This window comes from Rattus rattus, chromosome 6, assembly GCF_011064425.1.
Source record: "Rattus rattus isolate New Zealand chromosome 6, Rrattus_CSIRO_v1, whole genome shotgun sequence".
NCBI classification, from domain to species: domain Eukaryota; kingdom Metazoa; phylum Chordata; class Mammalia; order Rodentia; family Muridae; genus Rattus; species Rattus rattus.
This window is the reverse complement of record NC_046159.1, coordinates 62716513-62744343: the sequence shown is the minus strand read 5'-3', so window position 1 is coordinate 62744343 and position 27831 is coordinate 62716513. Positions and strand designations below refer to the sequence as shown.

General features: G+C 46.1%; 1 protein-coding gene across 5 annotated transcripts; it reads right to left on the bottom strand.

The window, feature by feature from the left end:
• Positions 1–26: 26 nt before the first annotated feature.
• Positions 27–27831, bottom strand: Dguok (deoxyguanosine kinase). 5 transcript variants are annotated; one of them, XM_032906247.1, is made up of 8 exons: positions 27654–27831; positions 16495–16607; positions 10629–10816; positions 7034–7201; positions 6677–6824; positions 1144–1259; positions 615–714; positions 27–256 (listed from the first exon to the last, which is right to left on the bottom strand). In XM_032906247.1, the coding sequence occupies exons 1-8, from the start codon at positions 27793–27795 to the stop codon at positions 230–232; spliced, it is 1002 nt and encodes a 333-aa protein (XP_032762138.1). In that variant the 5' UTR covers positions 27796–27831; the 3' UTR covers positions 27–229. The 5 variants fall into 5 exon arrangements, with proteins under 5 accessions (XP_032762138.1, XP_032762140.1, XP_032762141.1 ...); XM_032906249.1 differs by lacking the exon at positions 7034–7201; XM_032906250.1 differs by lacking the exon at positions 16495–16607 and having other exon boundaries at positions 27654–27735.

The window sequence follows — 27831 nt, the reverse complement described above, 5'->3', positions numbered from 1 at the left end:
TACCCTGAAATAAATGGACAACTGGATTAGAAAAATAGCAAAGTCAGCTTTATTTTTAAAGTGCTTGAGATGATTTAAAAAAAAAAAAAAAAGGCAAAGGCAGTATGAAGACAGCACACGTCCAAGTGTAGAGGTGCGTGAGGGTCGAGGAGATGTGTATAATGGGATGGACGGCAGGTCAACATTGAAAGTCAGAGCCCAGACCACAGTCAAGATGTCTACCTATTGCTTACAGGTTCCTCATGAAGGTGTTTACCTGCAGGGAAAGGAGAGCTAATGTTACACTGCAGTCTCAGTGCTTCCCTCAGGGTATGTGACTCCAGTCCCATGACAGCAGGGAGTGGAAGCTGGGAACAGAGCCCCAGTGCCTCCTGTCCCCCACTTTCCAACACCTTACAGGAGGGGTCAGCTGGCCCACACATGCTAAGAGTCACCTAACTGACATTCTAATCCAGTGCACTTCAGAGCTGGGAATTTTACCTGTAATTTGCCTATGATCTCAGGGCTCTGGAGTATGAAATTCGATTTGAAGTACAAAGCAACAAGGCCTGACACAGAGACCAGGAAGACGAGAGCTCTGCACTGGGAACCAGGAGAAGCCAGGCTCTGCTCACCTGCCCCATGAGCTCTTCTTGTTTGGCGGCATTTTCAGAGAAATCCTCACTGATGTTCAACACCAGCACCGGCACATGCCGCAGAGCCTCGAAGTGGAGCCTGGAGCAGCAAGAGAGCAACGCTGGGTAAAGTCACTCTCTCCTCGCGACCCATTCAGTCTCGACTAAAGCAGCCTGCAGAGTGGAAGGCAGAGGCGGCTCCCTAGTCTTCAGATGCTACTGAGGTCGGCATTCAAACACGAGAGCAACCCAAGCCTGAGAGAGGTCAGGCAGACACTAAAATGCACATTTTTCTAAACAACTCCAGTCCTGCATCCTGAGCCAATCATGACAAGCATTTGTCACAATCCAGAGAAAAGAAAGGAAGGGAGGAAAGGAGGGAGAGAGACTCCAACAGACGTCTCTTGGGACCAATGGGTTCTACTCCATATGCCATCTAACAGAGACGCTGGCCACATCTACCCGCATCCTTGCCGTCCCGCCCTGAGCTAAGGTTGTGCTCAGCATGGTCTGTCTGTTACATACTTACTTGGTAGTCCTGTTAATAAACCAGTCTTCATGTTGCCCATGTAGCTGTTTAAGATAGGCCAGCTCAATCCCTTTCTCTTCTTCTCTGCCCCTCTGACACAGTCTTTCCATGCAAACCTAAAAGACAATGCCCCTGCTGTTACAGTTCAGTCTTACAGGGCCAAACAACCCACAAAGCGTCTGTATGTCCTTGTTGGTACCACAGCCCACGACTCTGCACCTGCGCCTTGTTTTCTTGCTCAGAGCACTGGTACCATGCTGTCCACCTCTGCCTCAGACTGCTCTTCCTTGGAGTAGCCTCAGCTGGGTAATGGCAAACACCAGCCAGCCACACTGGGAGCCTGAAACTACCCTTCTTTCTCTTCCTCCCAAGCCAGGAGATTCTAATTTCTCCAGCTGGCCCTGTCCCCTCACCTCTGCCTTAGTGCTCACTCATGCCTCTCACCTGGACACTTCAAGGGCCTTAGAGCCGGCTATCACATGCAGGGCAAGCAGTTTCGGTGGGCTGCCTCTTCTCCATCCTCCACCCACCCGCAAGTAGCTGAGACTGCTCTGAGGAAGGCACGTTAACTAGGATTGCCAGGAGCCATTCTGCCCTTCCAGTTTGCCCCTCACTCCAGCCTTCTATGGTTCTTTTTTTTTTTTCTTTCTTTTTTTTTTTTGGAGCTGGGGACCGAACCCAGGGCCTTGCACTCGCTAGGCAAGCGCTCTACCACTGAGCTAAATCCCCAACCCCGCTTTCTATGGTTCTTGAGCCCCTGCTTAAAATACTTTGCTCCACAGGCTCTCATAACCAGACTTCAAGACGTTATCAACTTGCATCCTCCTGCCTCAGCTTTCCAGGTGGTGGATTATAGGATGCAGCACTGTGCCTGGCTAGTGAGTGCCACTCTACTTATACAGAGATAAGCAATTTGAAACATCTCTAGATCAAGCACTCACTCTGGAGTAGACTGAACATCTGCATAAGTCAATGGTAACACAAAATGAAGTGAAACTCATTGCCCTGAGGCCTCTCTCCCCGCCCCTGCAGAGCTCTCCTCTGCCTCTGAGAACCGTGATTCCTTCCCACAGCACATAAGGCCACGGGACTTGTCCTCAACTTCCTTAGTCCCTCCCCTGCTCACTGCTTCAGCCAGATTTGGCCTCCTTCCCGTGGGACAAGCCAGGCTCCTTCACACTTCAAAACCTCTGCTCCAAATGTTTGTTTTGCCTGAATTGCCCTTGTTTCTCTTTCTGCCTGGTCAAATACTTCCTTATTCAATGTCAACTGTCCTCAAAGTGTGGGTTGATTAACCCATTGACTTAGGACTCCCCCTTCCCTGCCCCTATGCCCCATCTTTCCCTTAAGGAAATGAAACGACACAATTTCTCTTTAGCACCTTTACTCCCCACCCTGCTTGTCGAGTTTTATCTTCTTTGACTATTTCTTGAGGTAGTTGTAGGTGTGCTCTGGGCTGACCTGGAGCTCTGCAGTGCATGTTTTCCCACAGACTGCGGACCTCGGCTCCCCCGCCCCCTCCCAGCGCTGTGACTGGGCTTTCGGCAGCAGTTCATGCACACACGTGCTTTACGCCATCGTCTGAAGAGGAGACAGAATATTCCACGGCATACCCCACAGCATACCCCGCACTTACGCTTTGCTTCTCACTTAACCGTGGTTCACTGTTCTCACTTAGATGGTTCACACCTATGAATCTAGCCCTGGGTGGCAGAAACCTGAGTATTTCTAGTGAGTTCTAGGCCAGCTAGGCTATGGAGTGATGAGATCTTGTCACAAAAAGGCAGCAACAAAGAAAACCCCCCAGTACAGTACTCTGTTTTACAGCAGAGAACACTCGGCCAGGCCTCTCTAATAAGCACTTGGGTCATCTCCAATGTAACAGGGTAGCCTGTCCGTGTGCCAGCGTATCTATGGACTCAACTGTAAGCACCAGGATTAACAGGGCAAAAGGCGTGAGCTCTTCCTACTACAACTGCCCAACTGCCTCCCAGAGGTTAACCATGCTGCATTCCCACAAGTGAGCAGCTTCAGCTAAGTTACTTAATTTTTCCTCTGACAGAAAAATATCTTTTGAATTTGAATAAATGAACATTTTAAAAATATAATACTTTCAAATACACACAAGGACAGAACAATTCTTGCAAAAGCTATTTATATGTATCCCCCATTGACTACAGACAGCCACTGACACCTGCCTGCATCTATTAACATCAGTTAGCAGTTCCCTTTTCATTATTTGCTAAACTGAGCAAACTTTTCTTCCCTCTAAAGTCTAGGCAGGTTCTATTTTGAATATTGGCATAATTCTTGCTTTCCTGACAGGATTCTAATGAATTATTTTAGAATGGTCCTGTGGGACAGTTTTATCTTGGCCCCACTTCATTCTGGTGTACATGGGAGCACACAGCAGACTGCAGGGAGGATGTGTGGGGAGAAGTGGCAGGAACCCTGTGGCCAAGCTTCCCGATCTGCTGGCTGTGACTGTGGAAGGCTCTGCTTACTACACCCTCTAGCCTGGAGCTCAGGTGACACTTGTTCCCATGCAGCACCCCCCCCCCAACATCCTGCCCACACTTCACTGTCCCAGACAGGGATGGGCATCCTGAGGCACATGGCCAGCCTCTCTCTCTCTTCTTGACTCCAGCCATCTCTCCTCCAATTATTATTATTGTGATTGCCAGCTTCCTTGAATTTAAGGGAAGGATAGGTAGACAGGGCCTGGAGCCCATCCCACACTCTAAAGCCAGTGTCTGCAGGAGTCTAAAGCGCTGTGCTGGGCACTGGCTTGAATGTGTGTCCTGTTCATCCTCTGGCATTCTTGGGTTCCTTTATCTAACACCATCCAAACAGCATTTAAATCTCAAACTATTCCAAAAAGTCTCATTATGAGATGAAATACTTCAATTAGTCTCTCCAAAGGGACAAACGAGCCCTCAATGACAATCACTATTACTACCACCACCACCCTGCCACTTCAGACAGGCCCCTCAAAGGACATTAAGAAGGAAGGTAAGGGGGGTTGGGGATTTAGGTCAGCGGTAGAACGCTTGCCTAGCAAGCGCAAGGCCCTGGGTTCTGTCCCCAGCTCCGGGGAAAAATAAAAAAAGAAGGAAGGTAAGGGAGACTTGCTTGCTTTATGGATCTCAGGGTTTGGGTCCAACCTCCATAACACAGAATCAAACAGCCAAGCAGATCTATTTTGCTCCCAGGAAGGACTCAGCTGGCTCCTCTGCTCCTCCTAGCAATGTTGTGCTGACCCTGAGAAACACCCCCCCCCTTCCTATTTTGTATCTCTCAGAATAGATTAGGTTAACACTCTTCCTTCTCCTGGCTACAGCCTTCAACCCCCTGCTACTCTAAGTCCAGCTACCTTATGAATCCCAAGGGAAATCTAATGCCTCCTCTCCCCTAGAAACCTGCCTCGTCTTGCCATCCTCTGTAGGAGCAGGCTCCTCTTTTCCACCCAGGGACTGTTGTCTGCCTGTGAAGTCACTAGCCTTACAATGTGCCTCTGTTCCTCCTGAGCAGGAAAGACCACTGAAAGTGTAGGTCTGTGTCTCCGCTGGCTAAATCAGTTCACAGAAGAGTCTTCTCAGCCCTTAAATCTTTTGAATATCTAGTTCAATTTTATTTGGACCTGAAACTTTATCTAGACAATCTTACTCTTTGCTGTGATCTAACTTCTACTTTATAATCTAGGAACTCCCCATACCACAAAGTCCTGATGGGGCTGGCAAGATAGCATCACATTCTAGCGAAGAAGGACCGGTGACTTAAGTTCCATCCCTGAAATCCACGGAAGGATGGAAAGACAGAAGTGGAGTTACTAGAAGAGGAAATGTCGTATTAGAAAAAAAATGTGGGATTGGAGAGAAGATGCCTCAGTGGCACTGACTGCTTTCAGGGGTCCTGAGTTCAATTCCCAGCAACCACATGATAGTTTACAACCATCGTAATGGGATCCAATTATCCTCTTCCGGGATTACAGGGTACTTATATACATAAAATAAATAAATAAATCTAAAATGAAGAAAAAGGAAGGAAGGGAGGGAGGGAGGGACGGAGGGAGGGACAGAGAGAGAGAGAGAGAGAGAGAGAGAGAGAGAGAGAGAGAGAGAGAGAGAGAGAGAGAAGGAAAGAAAGAAATGCAGCCAGGTTGTGTGGTGGGGCACACCCTTAACCCTAGCACCTGGGAGGCAGAGGCAGGCAGAGTCTATGAGTCTGAATCTGAGTCCTATCTACATAGTGAGCTCCAGTACAGTCATAGCTACATTGTGAGACCATGTCTCAACAAACAAACAAGCAAACAAACAAACACTTTTTAAAAAGGTAAAAAAGGCAAGAACACACAAGTCCAGTCCCAGCTGCACTTAGAAGCCCCTCTCCTGGCTGCACCTTCCTTCTGGTCTTCACTATGGGGCCCAGGCAATGTGACATGACAGGATCTCTTTCACTTATTCTCCGACTCTGCTCAGTGTGCTCCCAGGCTCCCTTCTGTCCACAACCTCAGCCCCTGCCTGTGGACAGCTGGCTTGCTTTCTGCAACAATGGGTGTACTTGGCATCTGACCATACTTGCAAAGTGTCTCTCACAAGCTGACAGCAGTATCGCTGACTGGGAATGCTGCCCTCCACATCTCTCCAGAGCTCTCCTTTACAGACAAAGACCCTCAGTGGAAACTCTTCTAGGGTCTAGTCAAGGTCACTGCCAGTCAGCAGAGCCAAGGGCCAGGGCTGTCTCCAGAGGGCTCCCGCCATGACATCATCCCATGGGCCATGCTGGTCCCAAGTTCAAGTTATAGAATCAGAGCGAGAGGGCATGTCTACCGTTTGCCTGCCCGAGGGACTTCTCAAGGACCAAACTGTGGGCAACAATTTAGGATGAAGAGAGGAAACATTCCTTCCTTCCCCATATCCTAGTCAGAAAACAAAAGGTACCACTGAAGCCTCAGACGACCCAACACAGGAAGGGAACAGTACATATGGCAGTGGCCGCAGATCTGCGTGTTCCCGACCTGCAGACCTGGAGCTGTAAAAACAAAGCAGTTTGTTCTAGCCTGTTTCTTCACCAACACGGTTACTTCTACACAGGCAACTGTTTGAGCACACCGCTACAACTATAGCTGCGAAGGCCCCTGGGAGATGAGTTCAGTACTGGAATATTGGTATAAATATATATCTACACTCTCTGTGCTGGGTAAGGTCTGGAAACTAACTTCTCCAACCAAGAAACCACAAGTTGTATTTCTTTTTTTTTTTTTTCCCTCACCCCCACAAGTTGTATTTCTTTAAGTTCTTTAAACAAAACAAAACAAATCCCCACCAGTATAGACACTAAGTGTGATTTCTCTTTTTCGAGAGAGGGTTTCTCTGTGTGGCGCTGGCTGTCCTGGACTCAATCCGCAGACCAGGCTGGCCCCTAACTCACCGAGATCCACCTGCCCCACGCTGGGATTGAGGGGTATGCCACCATCACCTCTCAGCTTTCAGTTTCACCAAGTGAAACCTAAGGTTTTCAGGCTCAGAGTTACCTGGGGAGAAGCCTGGAGGTAGATGAAGCCATGTAACAAAAGCCGGTCTTCAAACTCCTGCAGGAGGAAGGAGTGCCAGTCCTGATAGATGCGCCATTCGACGTCACTGAGGGAGCCATTTTCAAACAGATTCTTTGCAAAGATATACCTGGATGGAATTATTGAGTGAGAGGTTGGGGTGGAGGAAGAATGGGAAGTGGAAAGTGGGAAAAGTAGGAAAATCAGTAACTGGCTTGTTTCAAGCTTAAAACCTCTTAACTATCCTAGTTCCTATCAGCCCTTAAAAATCTGATTTAAAAAATATCGTCCCCCCCCCAAAAAACCCCCTATTTCTTTTGCCCCCTTACCCCTTGCTACCTGCAGTAGTTGGGAGAGCTGTCCTCAAGGCCATGAGAGCAGGAGAGCTGGCCTTGCCTTGCCAGAGCAACACAGTGGAGCTGTCCTGATGGGTATGAGCTGGACAGCTGTCCCAGCCCTTGGGAGAGTGGGCCTCGAGCTTGCCTGGGCGGCACCATGGAGCTGGCTCTGAGGGCATGGCAGTAGGAAAGCTGACCCTGCCTCCTGCTGATGGCAGCACTGGGTGGCCTAACCTGAGCAGGGCTGGAGAGCCTCATGGAGGTGCATGGAGGGAGGTGCAGATGTGGGAGGGCCAGCAGGCTGATCTGCTCAGCTACCACCCATGCCCAGACCCAGGGATTTGAGTTTGCCCACCCCATTATCTGTTGGAGTGTGTGAAAGGGCTGTCTCCATGGCACAGGGTAGCAACAGGATAACTAGAAGGAGTCCCAGTGAGGACCCAATATTGATGGTATGACAGAAGCCAGAGACCTCAAACCAGACCAATGACTCATTGCAATAAACATTTACAGTGAAGATGTGTGGACAGAGAGGTATACCATGGGATACACTGTGGCACACTACAGCTTCCATGATGTTTTCTATGCTCTGTTTCATTTATTGTTTTTGTTTGTGTGTTTTCTTTTGGGAGGGGAGGTTGCAAGTGTGGAGGGCAGATACAATGGGACGGTGAGATGAGTGGGACTGGGGTGCATGATGTGAAACTCACGAAAAACCAATACAAAGTTTAAAAAATGTATTTTTATTGTGTGTGTGTGTGTGTGTGTGTGTGTGTGTGTGTGTGTATGTTTGTGTGTGGGCTTGTGTAAGTACATGAGGATGTTTGTGGAGACCAGAAGAGGCCATTGTATACTCTGGGCTGGACATACAGGAAGCTGAGCCATTTGATTTGGGTATTGAGAATGAACTTTGGCTCTTCTATAAGAGAAACAAATGCTGTTAACTGCTAGACCGTCTTTCCAGCCCTGGAAATCTGAATTCTCATTCTACAGCTCCCACCCTACTCAAATAGCACCTGACACAGGCCATGCCACATCCCATCCCTCCCTCCCTCCCTCTTCCTCCTCCTCCTCCTCCTCCTTCTTCTTCTTCTTCTTCTTCTCTCTCTCTCTCTCTCACACCCACACACACACACACACACACACACACACATACACACACACAGTAACCCATTATAAGGGAAAGGACTCTAGGCAAGTGTACTGGCTAGTTTTGTGTGTCAACTTGACACAAGCTGGAGTTATCACAGAAAAGGAGCCTCATTTGTGGAAATGCCTTCACGAGACCCAGCTGTAAGGCATTTTCTCAACTAGTGGTCAAGGTGGAAGGACCCAGTCCATTGTGGGTGGTGCCGTCCCTGGACTGGTGGTCTTGGTTTCTATAAGAGAGCAAGCTGAGCAAGCCAGGGGAAGCAAGCCAGTAAGTAACATCCCTCCATGGCCTCTGCATCAGCTCCTGCTTCCTGACCTGCTTGAGTTCCAGTTCTGACTTCCTTTGGTGATGAACAGCAACGTGGAAGTGTAAGCTGAATAAACCTTTTCCTCCCCAACTTGCTTCTTGGTCATGAAGTTTGTGCAGGAACAGAAACCCTGACTAATACACCAAGACACACAGCATATGCATAGACCTGAACTTTTGAGATTTCCTCATTACTACAGCAAGACTCCAAACCAAACCCAAGTGAACGCAGGGTAAAGCCACCCTTCGAGTGAGAATTTCAAGAATTTTGAGTGAGGGCTGTTGAGTCTTCAGCTGCTGAGCCATCCTGCTTTGTGGCTGAGAAGCAAGGGAGTGATCTTCCTGTGGTGTCAACTCTGGAGCTGGCTTCAGTAGGACAAAGAGAGCAACCTCCCCTCCAGAGCATATAGGAACCTAGCTTCCTCTGCTGAGCTTCCACTCAGATCAAACAAGGCTAATGCTGATTATCAAACTAACTTCCCTCTTTGCTTACTTGCACAAGAAAAGGAGGATCTGGTAAATTGAGAAATCAGAGCTGTATATAAACCATGGCTTCAGAAGGGTCAATTCTGCTTTTAAAGCTTGATACAAAACAAAATTTACATCAGCAACCATGAACCCCAGTTTTTAAAGCAACAGTCAGCAACTGGCCACTTCTGAAAAACTGAAAACCAAACTCCTGTGTGACTGGCTCAGGGAAGTGCAAACTGCAAAGCTGTGTCATTTTTAAGAGAGTGGCTTTAAAATGACTCTGCAGAGTCTGATCCCAGTTGCAGCTTCCACAGCCCATGTTGCCTTGGGAAGATACAGCGCCTCACAACACATGGAGTGACAACTGCAGATCATGTTTGTCAAGTGCTCAGGACGGTGACTGCCACTCAGTAGCCCACAGCTCCAAGCCATCGGAACTGTTTTTCCTAGGTCACAAAGTAGCTCATTTGCAAACTCCAAAAGTGAACTTGCCCAGACTAGAATGTTTTAGCTAAAGCTCACTGAGGGCGACAAGAATTAAACAGTGCTGCCAGCTTCTCCACAGACAATATTAGATGAACTTTACATCTTGCAAACAAAAATGACTAAGCCTATAAAGGGGGCCTTTGCCTCTCCTGAGGTAGGCGCTTGCCCTGTTTCTCCATAGCTGGTAGTGATGGGCAGAAGGGGGGAGGGGTAAAGAGAGGGGGATGGGGAGTTGCACATAGAACAAGGCTGAAGGACCTAGCAACCCTGAGCTTTGATCTAATGCCACGCTAATGTTTTTGTTACTTCTATTTCTTCTTCCCTGAAGTCACTGTCCTCTGGAACACACACCACACTTGTGAGTATGTATGTAGTCCTTGGTGAAGTAGCATTCTCAGGGAACAGGGACTACGGTTGTGTTCTCTGGTGTTGCCCTGGGGCTGAGCCTGGAGCTTGAGTGCAGGAGACAGTCAGTAAACCTACACTGACCAAACAAATAAAAGAATGATACTTTCTCCCTTTGGCACTGGGGCTTCAACTCATGCCCTGGGCACAAAAAGGACCACTGAGTCATACTCTTGAGATTAGAATTTGTACCAGGTTATTCTTTCTGCCTGAAAATGTCCCCCTTTAATGAAAGCAGCTTCAATGGGGTAATGGCACAAAGAGTGACCAACTGCCCACTTCTTTATAAGGAAATGTCAAGACCCAGGGAGTTGTTCTCCTTTTTTAAAATAGTTTTTGAGACAGGGTTTCTCTGTGTAGCTTTGGCTATCCTGGAACTCGCTCTGTACAGCAGGCTGACCTCGAACTCACAGAAGGTTAAAGGCGTGAGCCACAACTGCCCTGCTGTCCCATGTAGTTCTTAATAACAACAGGCCTGGTGGCACATACGGCAATCCCAATTCAGAAAGCAGAGGCAGGAGGATTACCTATGAGAACGAGGCCAGCCTGGTTGACACTGAGTTTCAGGACAGCCAGGGCTACAGCTGAAACCCTGTTTTCAGCAAGCAGCAAAGCAGCTATAACTAACAAAGCGGCCTATTTTGCTCTGAGAGGATGCTCACAAGCCAGCCACACAGACGTTTACGGTGACTAGTGAGCCAAGGTCAGGGACTATGCAAACAAAGCCACACCACTGTGAGCAGGTGTCTGAGGTCGGCAGCGTTTGGTGTCTTACCTGTCACTGTACACAGACCTCTCAAAGACCCTCACAGACGTGTCTGCCTGCAGGAGTCTCCCTGGGGTGGGCTCCAACTGCACTTTCAGCCGGCTCATGAAGGAGAGGGTCTGAAATGTGTAGGACCATCGTGCTGGCTCCTGGTACATCATGTCTAGCAAGTTTCCAAGACGTCTGGAAGTGCTATCCTATGGGGGAGTACAGACGAAGAGAATTTTGTAGAAGGTGTATTATTTCACAATACACCCCACCCGCTGCCCTTCCTCAAAAAAGTTCAATGCTTAATGTGAAAAATAACCATAGCTACTTCTTTCCACTGAGAACACGAAGAGGACATGACTCTCCAGCTCAGCTTAAACAAGGTAAGGAAGACGACGACCATTCGTCCTTGTATGGTAAGAATCTGACTGAGGGAGATGACACACCACATTCACTAGAATAGGAAAGAGCAAAGCAAAACTCACGCACAGAATCCTGGGCCCGTGGAGTTTGTATGCAGACAGTCACCTACAATTCTCCTCTGAATCAAATCCTACAAATACCAATGTTGAGTTTCAAGTTCCATTTGTGGTTATTTCTCAAACTTCAAGGCAGATGAAAAAGAAAACAACTGCTTATTTGAGAATCTACATAATCAATGAGTTAAACAGACTTCTGTGTTTCATGGAAGGGTCATACTTTATCCAAACAAAACCCAGTTCCTTCTTTATTCTAGGAACCATGAAATGCAATTTGAAGTCTCACTGATTCTGAATGTACTGGTGGGACAAGTGGTGGACACTCACGGGCCCAGGTTTATTTTCTAGACTCACTCAATGCGAAAGAAAAATTTAAGCAAAGCACTTTGTATATTCATTCATTCACTCACTCATTCATTCATTCATTCATTCCACTGCTGCTGACTGAAGAAGGCCTGTGTGGGTGAAGCACTACATGGGCTGGGTGCTGTAAGGAGTAGAGAAAAAAAAAGTAATATTTCGGAATTTGCTGGACTGTTATTTCAATTAAACTTCCAAACAACTTCCTGAGGTAAGTACTATTAAAACCATTAGACAGAGGGGAAAACCCACTGAGAGGCTAGTAACTGACTTGTTCAAGGTTCCACAGGGAGTAAACAGAAAATGGGCTCACAGTGGGCTTTCTCTAGCTTCTTCATCCTAACCTCTCCTATAAAGATGGAAAGATGCGGAACTGTGTTCCCAGAGTTCACAATGAGGGTGAGTAGGAACATAATATCAGGCCAAGCGTGGGACCAATGCTGTCATTTATGTTGTACAGAACTGAAATAAGTTTCTAGCAAAGAACATCATTAACTTTGGGAGTAAATGACAAGCAGAATCTTCACAGAAAATGCAAACATTGTTCAAATGTGTCAACATGGAGACAATAAGTGGCTATAAAATAGAAGGGCTGGGGAGATGGCTCAGTGGCTAAAGTGATCATCACTTGAAGGTTAAGAGCCAAGTTCAAATCCCCAGAATCCACATAAATTTGGCACAATCAGGCATATCATCTTAGTGTTCCTACAGCAAGATGGGAGGCAGACAGGAGAATCCTTGGAAGCTCCTGGCCCAGCTTGCCTGGTGTCCACTGCAGTGGTGAACAAGACTGTCTTCAACAAAATGGAAGTAAGGGCCTACACACAAGGTTGTCCTCTGATCTTTTGTTTTTGACAGCCTGTTCTTATTCGATCAGTGAGGCAATATCTTAGCTCTTGTTGAGATAGTTATGTTTTTGTTTTCTGTTTTCCTATTCTGGGCAATAGTCCTCTCAGCACAGATACTGACTTTTGTTCCTTTTCAGTTGTGTGTGTGTGTATATAATTTTATTATATGTAATTTTATATATATATATACATATATTTTAAATGATTTATTTTTATTTATTTCATGTATGTGGGTACATTGTCACTGTCTTCAGACACCAGATCGGATCCCCATGACAGATGGCTGTGAGCCACCATGTGGTTGCTGGGAATTGAACTCAGGACCTCTGGAAGAGCACTTGGTGCTCTTAACCACTGAGCCATCTCTCCAGCCCAATTTTATATATTTTATCATATATAAATATATTTTAAAAAATTGAGTGTGTATATATGTGGCTATGTTTGTGTGTGTGCACTTGTACACATACCCACCTTCACATACACATAATTTAAAATAATAAAAGTACATCTTTAAAATAAAGGAAGAAAGAAAGGAAAAAGAAGGAAGAGCAGGCATGGTTTTACTGTATTAAGAAAAAGAACGATTAAATACAAGTCTTTCCCCCTTTAATTCCAATAAATTAATGAACACTCCCCCACAAAGACTTAAATTGGGAAATAAAGCAGTATTGAAATCTACAAATGTAAAACAATACCAATTAAAATGCAAGGGAGCCCGGAAACCAGGAAAGGGAATAACACTCGAAATGTATATAAGAAATATTCAAGTTAATAAAAAAAAAAAATGCAAGGGAAATTATAAGGAAAGACATATGGAATAGAAAAAAAAATCACAAAGGTTAATATTTGTCTTTACAGTTAACAAAAAGAGTAGACCTCCAACATGAGAATTCATAGGGAACAAATTTTCCCATATATTTTTTATTTATTATTTTTTATGTGTACTGGTATTTTGCCTGCATGTATGCCTGTGTGAGGGTGCCAGATCCTCTGGAACTGGAAATGTAAACAGTTGTGAATTGCCAGTGGGTGCTCGGAATTGAATTCAGGTCCTTTGGAAGAGAAGCCAATGTTCTTAACCACTAAGCCATCTATCTCTCCAGCCCCATTCTCCTCTGTCCCCCATGTGTTTGAACCTGGGCTACATACTCAATGGTTACTAAACTAAACCTAAGAGATTCCCATTTTCCTTACAAGTCTTAAATTGATTCCATCCTGCAAACAGCAGCATCGTATCCCTGATGAATCACCTCAAACTTTACCTATAAAGCAATCTTCTACAAAGTTGACAAAGCCAGGTGTGATGGTACACACCTGTAATGCTCTACATGGAAGGCCAAAGCAGAAAGGAGCCATGTGAGTTTGAGGCCAGCCAGGGTTACCAAATGCCAGACCAGCCTGGTCTACATAATAAGACCCTACCTTTAAGAGGAAAAGCAGCAGCTGCCATGATTCTCTCATGGTAAAGGGGGTGTTAAGAAGATTTATGAAGAAAACTGAACAATTGCTATTGATAAAAAGTAAGCGTGGGGGGGGTAGGGGTGTCCTTCCAGGCTCTAGACAAGGAGTAACAGAGGACTGGGTGCTGACACTGGAGGGAGCAGAGAAGAGTGGTCATCCTCCCACAGTTATTTAATATTTTTCTACAAGCTCTACCCAAAGCAAGCAGGACGACAGAGATGAGTCATGAAAACTGGAAAACTCTTCTAATTGATTCCAGTTAGAGGCCACTACTACTGTCTAAAGTCTGAGTAAAGGATTCCATATAAGAATTGAGTCATACTAGTCAAATACAATCAACCGCTTTATCAGAACAGTAACAGGAGTTTGAAAAGATGAGGATAAGCATCCCCAATGGCACAGTGTCTATCTATCTACTCAGGAGGGAGATAACTAGTAGACCCAGGTTTTATTTCTAGCATCACCATGGCAGCTCACAACCATTAGTAACTCGGTTCTAGAGGAACTAATGCTCTCTTCTGGCCTCTGAGTGCACGAGGCATGAATATAGGCATATAGACAAATACTCATACATATAAAATAAAACAAATATAAATTTTAAAAAAACAGAGAGGCCACAGAGATGGATTAGTGGGTCAAATTGTCTGAAGAGCAAACATGAGAACCTGAGTTCAGAAACTTAACACTCAGGTAAACAGCTGGGCAAGGCTGTATGCGTGCGAGCTAGTACCACAGCACTGAGGGGTGGGGACAAGAGGATCACTGAGGTGATGGACTCCAGCCTAGCTCCAGACTCACTGAGAGATTCTGTCTCAAAAGAATAAGATAGAAAGTCAAAGAGTAGGTCACCCGATGACCTCCCCATTCAAGTGCACAGGCAACTACACATAAAACACACACACAAACATGCACACACACACACACACGTTACAACTTTTAAAATGCACATACAGCAGAAAGAAATACAGGAAGATGTTTTTAAAACCTTGAGCTATTGGCAGCATAAACCCAGGGCTTCCAGGACGGCTCAGCAGGTAAAGGAACCAGCTGCCAGGCCTGCCAACCTTACTTTAATCCCCAGGACCGAGCCTGTATGTTGGAAGGAGAGAACTGACTCCTGACAGTTGTCCTCTGATCTCTTACCCTTGAGCTTAAATCTATATCAAACCATAGATTTATCTATAGTTTATATATTTATATATCCCACTCATACTCTCTTACCACCACACCCAACAAAAAGAAAAAAGAAAAAGAAGGCTGAGGACTTGAGTTGATTCCCAGAACCCACATAAAGAAGCCAGGTGTGGTATAGGGTGTAATGACCCCTGTCACAATTCTGGTGCTTGGGAAGTGAAAGCAGGAAGAACAAGAGCTCAAGGTAGCCTGGGCTACAAAGGGCCCTGTCTCTGAAAACCAAATAAATAGAGGACTAGAAAGGTGGTTAAATGGTTAAGAGCACCCAAGGTTTGGAGAACTCAGCTCCATAACTCCTACGGTAGAGTAGCAAAAATTGTGTGAGCAAATTTTAAAATGTCACCACTTGCCTTTGGCATACTCAGAAAAAGATATTATAATTTGTTTCTAATGGAAAATTTTACAAATACAGAATTGCATACATAGAAGCATATGAACAGATGACTAGAAAACATACCTCCAATCAGCATAGCATGCAGTCACACAGGCTGCATCACTGGGGACCAGAGTAGCAGCCCTGGCACCAGATCCCACGCTAAGGTGCTCTCCCACACAGAGCACCAGGGAGAGCCTCACTGGGCTCTTAGTAAACTGAGTGGAAAAGTACGGACTGAGCAGCTCATCACTCACACAAAGTGGCTTCAAAATGGAAACAGCCTGGAGGAAACCTTGAGGGATCCTCGAGAATTAGGTCTGAGGAGAGAAAGCTCTTAGCCTCAACTGTACACAAGGGTTGCTGTAGTACAAAAATGCTAAGGTCCAACGCAGCTCAACACATGAAAAAACCAACCAATAATTAGTGGCTAAAACAGGCCGTAAGCCACTCAACACATGTTCCAGGTATGTGTAGTTCAGGAGGCCAGCACACACGCTGCCACTCCTTCAGCTATTCTAAGCTTTTTGTCCAACTGAGCCTTCCCCACTCACACCGAGCTGTGGGGTATGAGTGAGATATGTGGGGTTAGTGCAGCTTGGAAGAGGCCTGGCACTGAGTATGTGCCTTAAAAAACGTGAGCTGTTGTCTCTGCGTTGACTCAAAGGGTGACCAGATAGATGCTCAGTAAGGTCCCTTCCCACATCTAAGATGACCTCATTGACTATTAGTCCTGCCAGCCAGCTTCAATAACAATATAAATACTTAAGGGTAGGAATGACAACATTCATTTTCTTTCTTTCTTTTTTTTTTTGGAGCTGGGGACCGAACCCAGGGCCTTGCGCTTCCTAGGCAAGCGCTCTACCACTGAGCTAAATCCCCAACCCCAACATTCATTTTCAAAGCCTGGATGGTTGGGCATGCTTGGGAAACCACAAAGACAGGAGGCAGGCGCTTGCACAGACATACAGAAGCCACAAAAATCAAAACTAAACATATTCAAACAAGTCATCTCCTCTGTGGCCTGCTTTCTAGAATGAAGCTATTTTAAGAAGGAGACAAGCTGGGCTACTTCATGTCCTCAGAGTAAATTAAGTTACTCCAATTAGACTGCTTGCATGTCTGCCAACCCCCCTAACCCCCCCACCCCCCATCCCCAGCTGAAAACTTACTTTTTGGGTCCCAGCAGCCTGGACATTCTGCCATGTTGCTATAGGTTCTGTAGCCACTTGCCACTCTGGGTGAGTTTTCGTGAGTAACTTCACAAAGGTGGATTTGCCCACAGCTGCAACGCAAATGCCACATGTTGGGATGTTCCCCAAATCCAGGTAAAGGGGGCCGTCACTAACCTCTGCGACGATGGCCCATCTCATGGGACCAAGGGCCAGCTTTCCCAGCTTCAAACCTTGGCAGCTGTACAACTGTCAGCCTGGCGATGGCTTGGGCAGCTAACCAGTTATTACAGTGAGCACGGGCAATGGAGCAGACACCACCTTAGGATTTAGGCCGCAGTTTTTATGAGCCAACCTCCCTGAGGCAGAACATTAGTAACTATTGAGAATATAACAACTTTCAAAGGGAGGCAAAAGGTGGCTATGAAGCTTGGGCTGAGACTGTAGAAATTTTAAGTTGAAGGAAAACCATTATGAGCCTCACTCATTCAACAAACCTAACCAACACCCATGGAGGGCTAACTTGTTCTTGGGATTGTCAAGCCCTAGAGCATGAGGGTAATAAATCACTGGATGAATTTTATCCTCTGAGGACTGGGTGATGGGCACGAAGCAAACACACAGGAAGTTACTGATAAATCATGCTGTGCTGAGAAAGGAAAATGCAGGATGCTTCGGATGCAGCTCAGGGGGTTGGGAAAGGCTCCTTTGAAGAAATGTTGTATGAGGAAGCCCCAAAGGAAGCCCTGAGCACTCAGTTAAGCTGAGGGCGGGGGAGGGAGAACTCATATGTGGAAGCAGCATGAACCTAGGCCAGGGAGAGGCGAGGAAGAGATGGCTGCAGCCCCAGAAGCAGCTAGCAGGGATGAAGAACCGAGAGAGCAGGAGAAGAGTGGTTAATACTGGGGTGGCCAGGCAGACAACACTGAAGTGCAGCTCCCCAGGGCCTCGTAGGTTTGACCTCTCTGGGCAGGGCTACATCAGTGCAGTGGGTTTCAGCAGGGAAATGTGCATATGACCTGTATACCACCTAAGTGCCTGGAGCACAGAGATCAGGAGTCAGATCCCCTGGCACTGGAGTTCTGGTTGACTGTAAGTTGATGGGGGCGGGGTGCTTGGAATTGAACCCCTACCAGGTATTCTATAATATTAATAAAATGTTCTTACCACGGAACCATTCCTCTGACTCTTCCTTAGCTTTTAAAGACTATGCCAAGAGCTATGTTAGAATGGGCCAAAGTGAAAGTCAGTAGAACAGTAACAAGTGATTTGTGGCTTGACTGGGGTGATAGCAAGGAGGTGGAATGACCTCGTCCCACAAGGCTAGGATTATCTGTTTCCATTTACACGGCCATCTAGCCTATCTGTCCTGAGCTCATGGTGGGCAGAACCTTCTGGTCAGCCCATGCACAGCTCAAAGTCAGTGTACTCCCCAAATAAATGCTAACCAACCCACCCGGTGGAGTGTCCTTATCCTCTAGATCTAGAGTATGGTAACATCCACTGCTGTCAGAACATCCTCTGCCAGACCTCCAGAGGCCTCAAGGCCATTTGCCTGTATTCCTAACTGTTCATTGTTTGTCCTTCCTGTTTGCATCTCCACACTCAGGACCAGATCCTCCAGCTGTGTTCTCTGCAACTGAACTTCCACACTGCGCCTGCACTGCATGTGAAGCACGGCTTGAAATCCTGTCTGGACTGTCGCACCCCTGTAATGCCAGCACTCAGGAATGCTGGAGAAGAAGTTCATAAATTTGAGGCCAGTGGGGGGATAGACAGTGAATATGAGGCAAGCTTGGATACATATTAAGAAACCACCATGATGGTTTGTATATGCTTGGGCTAGGGAGTGGCACTATTAGGAGGTGTGGCCTTGTTGGAGTAGTAAGTGTGTCACAGTGGACGTGGGCTTTACCCTAGGTCCTAGCTGCCTGCACAACAGTCTTAGAGGCCTGCAAATGAAGATGTAGAACTCTCAGCTCTTTCTGCACCATGACTTCCTGAATGCTGCCATGCTCCTGCCTTGATGATAATGGACTGAAACTGAACCTGTAAGCCAGCCCCAATTAAATATTGTTCTTATAAGAGTTGCCTTGGTCATGGTGTCTGCTCACAGCAGTAAAACCCTAAGATAGACACTGTCTCAAAACCAAAATCCTTTTGCTTTCATCAACAACAAAAAAAGTATATATGTCCTTTCATCATGTGGGGGTGAGGTGGCATGCCATGGTATGCATGTGGTGATCAGAGGGCAACTTGTGGGAACTGGATTCCCTTATGTGGGCCCTAGGGCTCAAACTCAGGAAGGTCATCAGGTTTGATAGCAGGCACCTTTAATTCCTAAGCCATCTCAATGGCCTCAAATTTTGAAATTACATTTATTTATTTGCAAAATGGTGGGCATGTGGAGGTCAGAAGCCAATTATAAGAGTTACTTCTCTCTTTTCATGTGAGTTCTGAGAATTGCATTTGGGTGGTCAGGGTTGGCAGGAGATGCCTTGTGTAATTTAAGCCAACAGCCAGGGTGGTAGTGGTGGAGGATGCCTTTGATCCCAGCACTTGGGAGGCAGAGGCAGGTGGATCTGAGTGCGTTCCAGAACTGCCAGGGATGCTCAGAGAAACCCTGTCTTGAAACCACTCCCCCACCCCAAATTTAAGCCTCTGAGTACAGTCTGGATGATATATAAATATATAGTAAGACCTGGCCCCTTCACATACCCTGTCACATCTCAGCTTTGCTACTGACCCTAGCTCCTTCTAATTCCAGTCATATCATGATCTTTCCTCAAAGTGTGACTGCACTGCTTCCCCACTCGCTAGCACATGCTCTCTGCACACCTGGTCACCTCCTAGCTCAACCTTTCAGGGTTTGCTCACACGATCCTCTTGTGTGAAACTGTTGCTGACACTGATACCTCTAAACTGAGCTAGCTAATCCTTTCTGAGTGGCCTGATGTCCTAGATGTGACTCTACCACCACAATGACAACTGTTTCTCTAGGTGGAAGATGGAGCTTTGCTAGGACAGAAAACCAAACAGCCTCACATTCTACCTCAACAAACAAAACATTATTTCAGTTCCCTCTAAACAGGACGAGTCTGAATAGCTCTGATCCCAGCACCTGGGAGGCGAAGGCAGAGGCAGGCATATCTGAGTTTGAGGTTACCTGGTCCACTGAGTTCTGGGCCAGCTGAGGCTATGTACTAAGAACCTCTTTCAAAGAGAGAAAGAAAAAGCCTTCAGGTGATCTAAAGCCCAATCTTTTTATCAGAAGTGGTCCTTCTCAAGTGAGTTCTACCCTCTGGGGTAAACTAACTGGAACCAAGAAAGAGTGTGAGTACTCTGGAGCCCCGGTCTTAACACAGGGGCCCACCCATCAATCTGTCTCTCGCCACACAGCACCCGACTCCTCTCAGAGCACAGTAGTACTAACAGCTTTGCACAGTCACGCTTCTGTCCCACCTCCACTCAACTTTGTGCTTGTTCATCTTGCTCTGCCTCTGCACTTCCCACAGAGAAGAGAGTAAATGTCTTCTCTTCCCTCGAAGCTCCAGGCCAGTGGCTTAATCCTTCCTTTCCCAGATCTAACATCTCACCACAAGTGTCAGTGACTTCTCTAGTTAGCTCCCAACTCCTACCACATTGGTGACTTACCAACTGGTTGAGGTGCAGATTTTTCAAACCTGCCTGTACTGAGTAGGCCCTTGCTTAAAATATATGGCCTAGGTAGCTAATACCTAGATTATAGGTTGTTCAGTAAGTGTGAAAGACAGTTCTTATGTTTAGGGGAAAATGCTATTTAAGCAATTAAAACAATATTTTCTTACTCTGTGTGTCATAACACAAGAGGACAGAGGACAACTTGCAGAAGTGGTGTCTCTCCTTACACTACTGAATCCATGGGGACTGGATTCACATCCCTGGGCAAGTGCCTTACCCACTGAGCCATCTTGCCAGCTCCTGAAAACTATTACAAGTAATATGAAAAGGCAAGGCACTGTGCCTTGTGCCTACAAGCTTTGCAACTGGGAGGTCAAGAGTAGTGTAGAACTACTGAAAGTTGGACAACAGCCTGGGCTACAGAGCATGCTCCAAGATAGCCCAGCTTCAAAGTGAGACTGTTTCAAACAAACAGTAAATAAATAAAACAAAAAGATGAAGGCAGTTGCTCTGCTGATTAGAAGTAAATGACTATTAGACCAGCTTGCATCTTTCAAAGTGAAAGCTGGAGGGGTCTTCAGGTTAGGGGCACCAGCTTCTTTGCTGAGAGCGGGTAGTATCAGTCCATCTCAGGGCATCAGAACTCTGAGCATTCGAGTCATTCCAGTTACACACTCAACCTGAGATGCTAACAAACACAATGGGAACCTACAGTTCCAGTTACTGGGAGAATCATTTCTAATGTCCAGAGCACCCTGTGCACAGCTCCCACTGTTTCTAGAAAGTAAGCTTAGTAACCAGAGGGCAACATCAGCACAGAAAGACAGTAAATAGTGATGGAAGGTTCTGAGATCTGTGCTATGCATTGTACTAGGGCTGGAATAGCCTGGGGAAATTCACTATAGGGTAGCATTTCCTTGAACGAATGCTCACCTACACAGAGGTGAGTAAATGCCATTAGAACTGAGCTGTACTGACACATGCGGAACAATCATTTCAATGATGCGAGGTTATGTATTTAAATAAAACCCAGAAATGGTGTAACTTTCCAGTGTTATGATAGCTACTATTTTTCCAGAGGACCTGAGTTCAATTCTTAGCACCTACATCGGACTGCTCACAATAATTGTAACTCCAATTACAGGGGATCAGACGCCCTCTCCTGGCCTCAACAGGCACTGCATGTGAGTACACGTAGCCCTACACAGACATATCTTACCTGCACATACTAATTAAAAATAAAATCTTTAAAGACAAAAGTCTTGAAGTGTTCTCAGAGGCTTCACAGTTGGGTTTGGTTCTCCACTGCCACAGAGGCTTGATAATGACAAGAATACACATGCCTACAGCCAGCCTCCCTTCAGATAACTTTTTCTCCACATCTTGAACTTAGCATAACTTAGATCTTCCTGTCATTAGACCTGTTGTCTTTCGTGGGTATCCCACCTCTCGAGGTGCATCAAGTCTTCCTTAAGAGCCTTACCTGTGGTGCACTCTAGTTTGATTACATGGAAAGAGTATATTATGAATGGAACATGTGAGTTTTTTAAACTTTAGGACAGTCATTCACAAGCTAGATGGAGTCCTGTTGTGACCTCTTACCTTCTCCAGTCCTGGCTTTTTGCTTTGCACAAACTTTTTTCTTTTTTTTTTTTTTTTTTTTTTTTTCGGAGCTGGGGACCGAACCCAGTGCCTTGCGTTTGCTAGGCAAGCGCTTTACCACTGAGCTAAATCCCCAACCCCCAAACTTTTCTATAAACTGCATGCTGTTACAGCTGCAATGCAGTGGGGACAGAAATGGATCTACTGCCCCCAGAGATCATATTTTCTTTTATTTTAAATGTAATGTACTGGCATCTCACAGAAATCCTAAAATATACAATTTCTCCTGGGCATTTTCTGTTGTCTTTACTTTTGGGGAGGGGTGTGTGTGTGGTTTCTCTGTGTAGCTCTGCTGTCTTGGCACTAGCCCTGTAGACCAAGCTGGCTTTGAACCTAGAAATCTGCCTGCCTCTGCCTCCTGAGTGCTGGGATTAAAGGTGGAATTAAAATGCCCAGCACTTTCTTTTCCTCAATAAAATGGAAAATGTGAGGGGAAAAGGTTCAGTGTGAAAAGCCTTTACTAAAGTCAATTAATGGTAGTAAATATAAACCCGACATATTAGAAAGTTCTTCCCAAGAACACTGTCTCTATGTGAGGAACTGCGTTTGCTGCTGTGCACTCATCAGGAGAAGCTCTTGGAGCACCTCCTACATGGCACTGGAGCTAAAGCAATGAAGCAGGTTGAGTTCTGCCCCCCAAGGATCTTCTTCTCCAACCTTGAAACTAAGCTCAGGATCATAAAGGTTCTAATCCTAAAACCATTTCTGGGAAAATTTAGTAAATCAGTCAGAAGTGTAAAAGAAAACTTAATATATTTTTTTTTAGTTTTCCTTTTCTTTTTTTTTTTTTTTTTTTTTTTTTTTTCGGAGCTGGGGACCGAACCCAGGGCCTTATGCTTCCTAGGCAAGCGCTCTACCACTGAGCTAAATCCCCAACCCTTCTTTTTTTTTTCTTTTCATGGGAAACTATTTACAAGAGGAAAAAAAAAAAACAACAACAAAAAAAACCAAAAACATGAAACCAGCCTTTCTGCAAGAATGAGCCTGTCTGCCTGCCTGCCTGCCTGCCTGCCTGCCTGCCGGTCGGTGCTCCCACTGTAGCTGTTCTGATTCATCTGACCACTGTCACTCTCTGAAGCCTCCTTGAACTCTGTCCATCTCGACTTCATCCCTAGGCAGAGTTCATTACTGCCTGCTCTAGTTTTCCAAGGCATTAGACTGTAATCACTTGCTCCCTCCTCCTCTCTCACCAGCAGGCTAGGAGCTCGCTCTGTACCTTTCTCCTTTCCTATGCTGGGTGCCTAGCCAGGGACTAAGAATAGAATTGGGGGAAAAGAATGAGGTAGGTGACTTGCAGAGACAAGAGAGTCCAAGATCCAGTATTAGAAACAGGTTGTTCCCCACCAGGATTCTTTGCTCATTTTTTAAAGCTTGATATGAGGAAAAGACACAACAGTGTGCAGAAGACACCTATTTCTGAATGCATGAGCAATATGCCTTTAGCAAAGCCCTGTGCTGCCTTACACCCAAGTCTCCAGAATGGGAGGAATTTACTGTCTCCCCTTCTCGCGGTAGGTGTGTCAAAGTGAAATATCGGAATGGGCTCAGATGACCTGCTGACAGTTATCTCATATGGCAACCCACAGTTCAACTGGGCTTTGTTGTAGTAATGGGCTTTAGGAAGCACTGAGGGACACACCTTAGTGATGAATAGAACTAAAAGAGCTGCTAGGTATTTTATTGTTTGGATTCTCAGCTGTGTGCCAAGTTTTGAACTGCAGTCATACACTGTGCCTGGTTTCAGGATCACACCGGAAGCCATTCCCTTTCCTGTGTGACGATGACTAACTTAGCATAAATGTGCTAGGACAGGACCCTGGCAGTCACTGCATGAACACAAAGACAGGGAAACACAGAGATGAGCAGAGCACTGGTGGCTCTGACCCAGGGAAGGTACTGAGCATGTCAGCAACCTCAGCAGCACTCAAGTGCACACAGTCATGTAGGAAGCTCTGCCAGCCCACACAGGATGAGGAACTCAGTGTGGGACCTGCCATCTGAGTGTGTGGTGAGGGAAGCAGCTGGTGATTAGAGCCAAGTCAGATGCAGTCTCCCAGGTCACTCTGCAGCACCTGCAAGGCTTTACCTACCCCCATCTGTCACCAGCTCCATGCCTGGACTCCGTCCCATCTTAAGTCTCTCGGCACTTGGGTACCCACTCGAGTCAGCTCGGATCTCCTCGTGCATCTCACAGATTCCGCAGACAAAATGCATCACTCTCACCTCCCCAGAACATCTCTTCCTTTATTTTGTCCTCTGCCTCCTGAGTCAATACAAACTGTAAACCTGAGCATTCTCCTCCTCTACTAATCTCCAAGCAGCCACCAAGTCCTGGCAATCTCAATTCCCAACTGCCTTTTCAACTGTCCCTTCCTTCTCCCTATACTCAGGCCCGTGTCGTCTTTCCTCATACAACATCAATAGCTGTGGAAACTAGTTTTTACTCTAGGCCTGTCCTTACTTACTTGTGCAATGGACAAGTTAGAAACAAAACATTATGGGTACTGCAACAAATGTGACATAGGAAGTGTCCACTTTATAAGCACTTGTTTATACACTTAAATGTAGCCTGTGACTTTCTAGAAACAAATCTGGTTATGGCACACGCTGACTTCAATTCTCTAGTAGCTCAGGCAGCCACCTACTGCCAACAGGAAGAACTCGTATCCACAGGCTCACCAACTCCTGGCCAGTCCCCGTCTGTAGACCTCCTAAAGTAGTGTTCTGTCACAGGAGCAAACCACCTGATAACTGAAACAACTGAGGGGAGGGAGGGTTTCTTTTGGTTCACGGTTTGAGTCCATCATGGTGGGAAAGTCCCAGGATCAGGAGGGTAAGGTAGCTTTGTATCCCAAGAAGGAAGTGGGGGAAGAAACGAATGCTGGTACTCTCTGTATAGGAGCCATAGCACACAGAATCAATAAATATAATAAAAATGTAAAAAGATGCATTCCAGTAATTCTCTAAGTCACTACCCCCCACCGCCACTTTTTGAGACAGGGTTTCTCTGTGTAGCCATAGCTGTCCTGAAACTTACTCTGTAGATCAGGTTAGCCTCAAACTCAGAGATCTGCCTGTCTCTGCTTCCTGAGTGCTGGGATTAATGTCTTGTACCACCACCCAGCTAATTTCCCCTCTTGACTAGACCATTTTTTAAAAACAATTTACTAATGGGTTTCAATCTTTCACAGAAAGAAAAATAACCTCAAACATCAAGGTCCTCAGTCTTTTCCTTCAATAGTCTTCTAGCTTTAAATACCATCTACAGATCTACCTCAGCATCCTCTACTCACATACCCGAGAGCACATTCAACACTTCTCCCTGGCTATCCAACAGCCATACAGAAACCCAATATGCTTAAACCCAACTCTTGAAACCACTCCCATAACCTGTTCTTCCCCGACTTCTCCATTTAAGACGGTCTAAGCTGGGTGTGTTAGTGCACAGCTGTAATCCCAGAACTGAAGAGGTGGAGGCAGGGGATGGATGCTCAAGATCAGTTTGGAGCTGCATAGGGAGCTCAAGGCCAGCCTGGACTTGATGTGGGGAGGGGAGCACAAATCAAAAGCAAAGCTCACAGTCTGGGCTGGAGAGATGGCTTAGCAGTTAAGAGTGTTTCCTCCCCTTCCAGAAGGCCTGAACTTGGTTCCCAGAGCCCATATCAGTCACTCACAAACACCCAAAACTCTCCCTGCACTTCAGCAGCAGAACGATTGGCTAGCATGCACACGATCCCATGATAAAATAAGTAAACACATACACATTAGAAAACAATCCAAACTAAGTCTTCCAAGCTGTTCAAGTAGAGATGACTGAGGTCATCACTGGCTCCTGTAGAACACACACCTCATCTACCACCTGGTCCTGCTGCCCTGCCTTAAATGCTTTCACTGGGCCCAGCTTACCCTGTTATACTGCAATGGCTTTCTAACTGACACTTTCCACTTCCGATGCACTGGGCAGATGATGCTTTTTGTCCCTCAACACCTCAAACCATTGAATAGCTTCCTGTCTCAGGTTGAAAACCTGTGATACTGTTGGTCACTATCCATGGGCAGCCTGCCCTTTTCTGATGAGAAATGAAGGAATGGATGGGGTGGGGTAGGGGTGAGGGTGGGGGTGGGGGAGAGAGTGACTGGGAGGAAAGGAGGGAGGGAAACTGCAGTTGGGATGTAATATATAAGAGACTAAATTTTAAAATAAAAAAACGGGTTGGGGATTTAGCTCAGTGGTAGAGCGCTTTAGGAAGCATAAGGCCCTGGGTTCGGTCCCCAGCTCAAAAAAGAACAAAAAAAAGAACCAAAAAAAAAAATATATATATATATATATATATATATATATATATATATATATATATATATCCCACAATGGTCTTGGGATCTATACAATCCAGTTCTCCTTCGCCCACCTGATCATCTCCCTCCACTGCTCTCCATGGTGACTCTACTTCAGCTGAAATGGGTTCCCTCCCACTCACTGAACACACCATCCTATCCCCCAGGCTTTCGGACTTGCTCTGGATAATGTTGGTCAGCTACTCACATGGTCCACTCACTCCCTCACTTTATTCAGGTTATTGATCAAGCATCCCTTCGCCTGCGAGGAATTTGCTGATTACCCTATTTAGAAGACAGACACCCATCCTCAACCTCTCCTCCTACTCAGTATCTAATACACTATTATTTACCCTGCTTAATTTCTGTAGTTTAGATGTATCATTCCCTATTAAAATTCCACAAGTGGAGAATTTTTATTTGATCTGCTCATGGCTGTATCCTCAGAGTCAAGAGCAGTGCCAGCAGAGGGAAGAAACTCAGGGGTGATTGTTGAATGAATACAATGAGAAACTATTTGCTGCTAGAATGTCTTGAGCACCCCTTATCTGCTGACCCCATTATGAATCAGTGTCTGCCCACAGCTAAGTACCCTCAGAACTCAGCAACATTGAGTTGAACCATTTTGCTTCCATGCTGCTTTCTTGTTTTCTGTGTAAGATACTGGGCTACTTATAACAAAATATATAATAAATATTTATTTCCTAACGAGGCAGGCAACTTTCTGTGAGTTTGAGCCCACCTTGGTCTCAATAGCAAGGTCCAAGCCAGCTAGGGCTACATAGTGACTGTTTTCAAAACAAAAGAACACCACCATAATAATTTATAGTGCAATAAACATGGGGGTACAGCAAAATAGTGAAAATGGAATCTGTTAAGAATTGATCTAAGCCGGGTGGTGGTGGCATCCCCCCTTAATCCCAGCACAAGGGAGGCAGAGGGAAATTCTTGTGCGTTCCAGGCCAGCCTGGTCTACAGAGTGACTTTCAGGACAGCCAAGGCTACACAGAGAAACATTGTCTCAGGGAAAAAAAATTGAGTCTACATAAACAATAGCTCATTTTTAAGTGTATGTCCCAAATACTACATGTGACACACCAAAATTATCTTAAATTCTATGTAAACTGGACATTTATTTTTACTTTTGCTAAATCTGGTGATGCTATTTTAGGGAAACAAACGGCACACTGTCTATTTCTAGCGAATGAAACATGCCAGTAAACCAGTATAATTCTGGGGCTATCTAAAGCTTGCGTCAGGCTTTTACGTCCCCGTGGGTGAGGAGGTGGGCGGGTACTGAGGCCCAATGTCTCCCAAATCAAAACCCATGGTGCACTGTGGGAGAAAGGCCTAACAAGCAGAACCAGCAGGTCTGGCGGTGGCCGAGAAGGGGGGTCAGGTGGGCAGGGCTAGGGCAGGATCTGAGGCCAGCTTCTTTTCCCAGCCTCTCAGTCACCTACTCGGCGGAGGCCACGGCTTGACAGCCACTTTCTGGCCCTTACCGATGTTGCCTTCAATGCAGAGCCTTCGGGGGCCGCCCCCGTCGTGCAAGCCCCTGGCGCGTGGTGCGTCCACGAGCGCGTTCCGAGGCTGGGAACGGAAAGACGCTCGGAGTCTACGCAGAAGGAACCGACCTGCAGCCATCCTACCCAAGCTTAGCAAGGCGGGCACTTCCGCCGA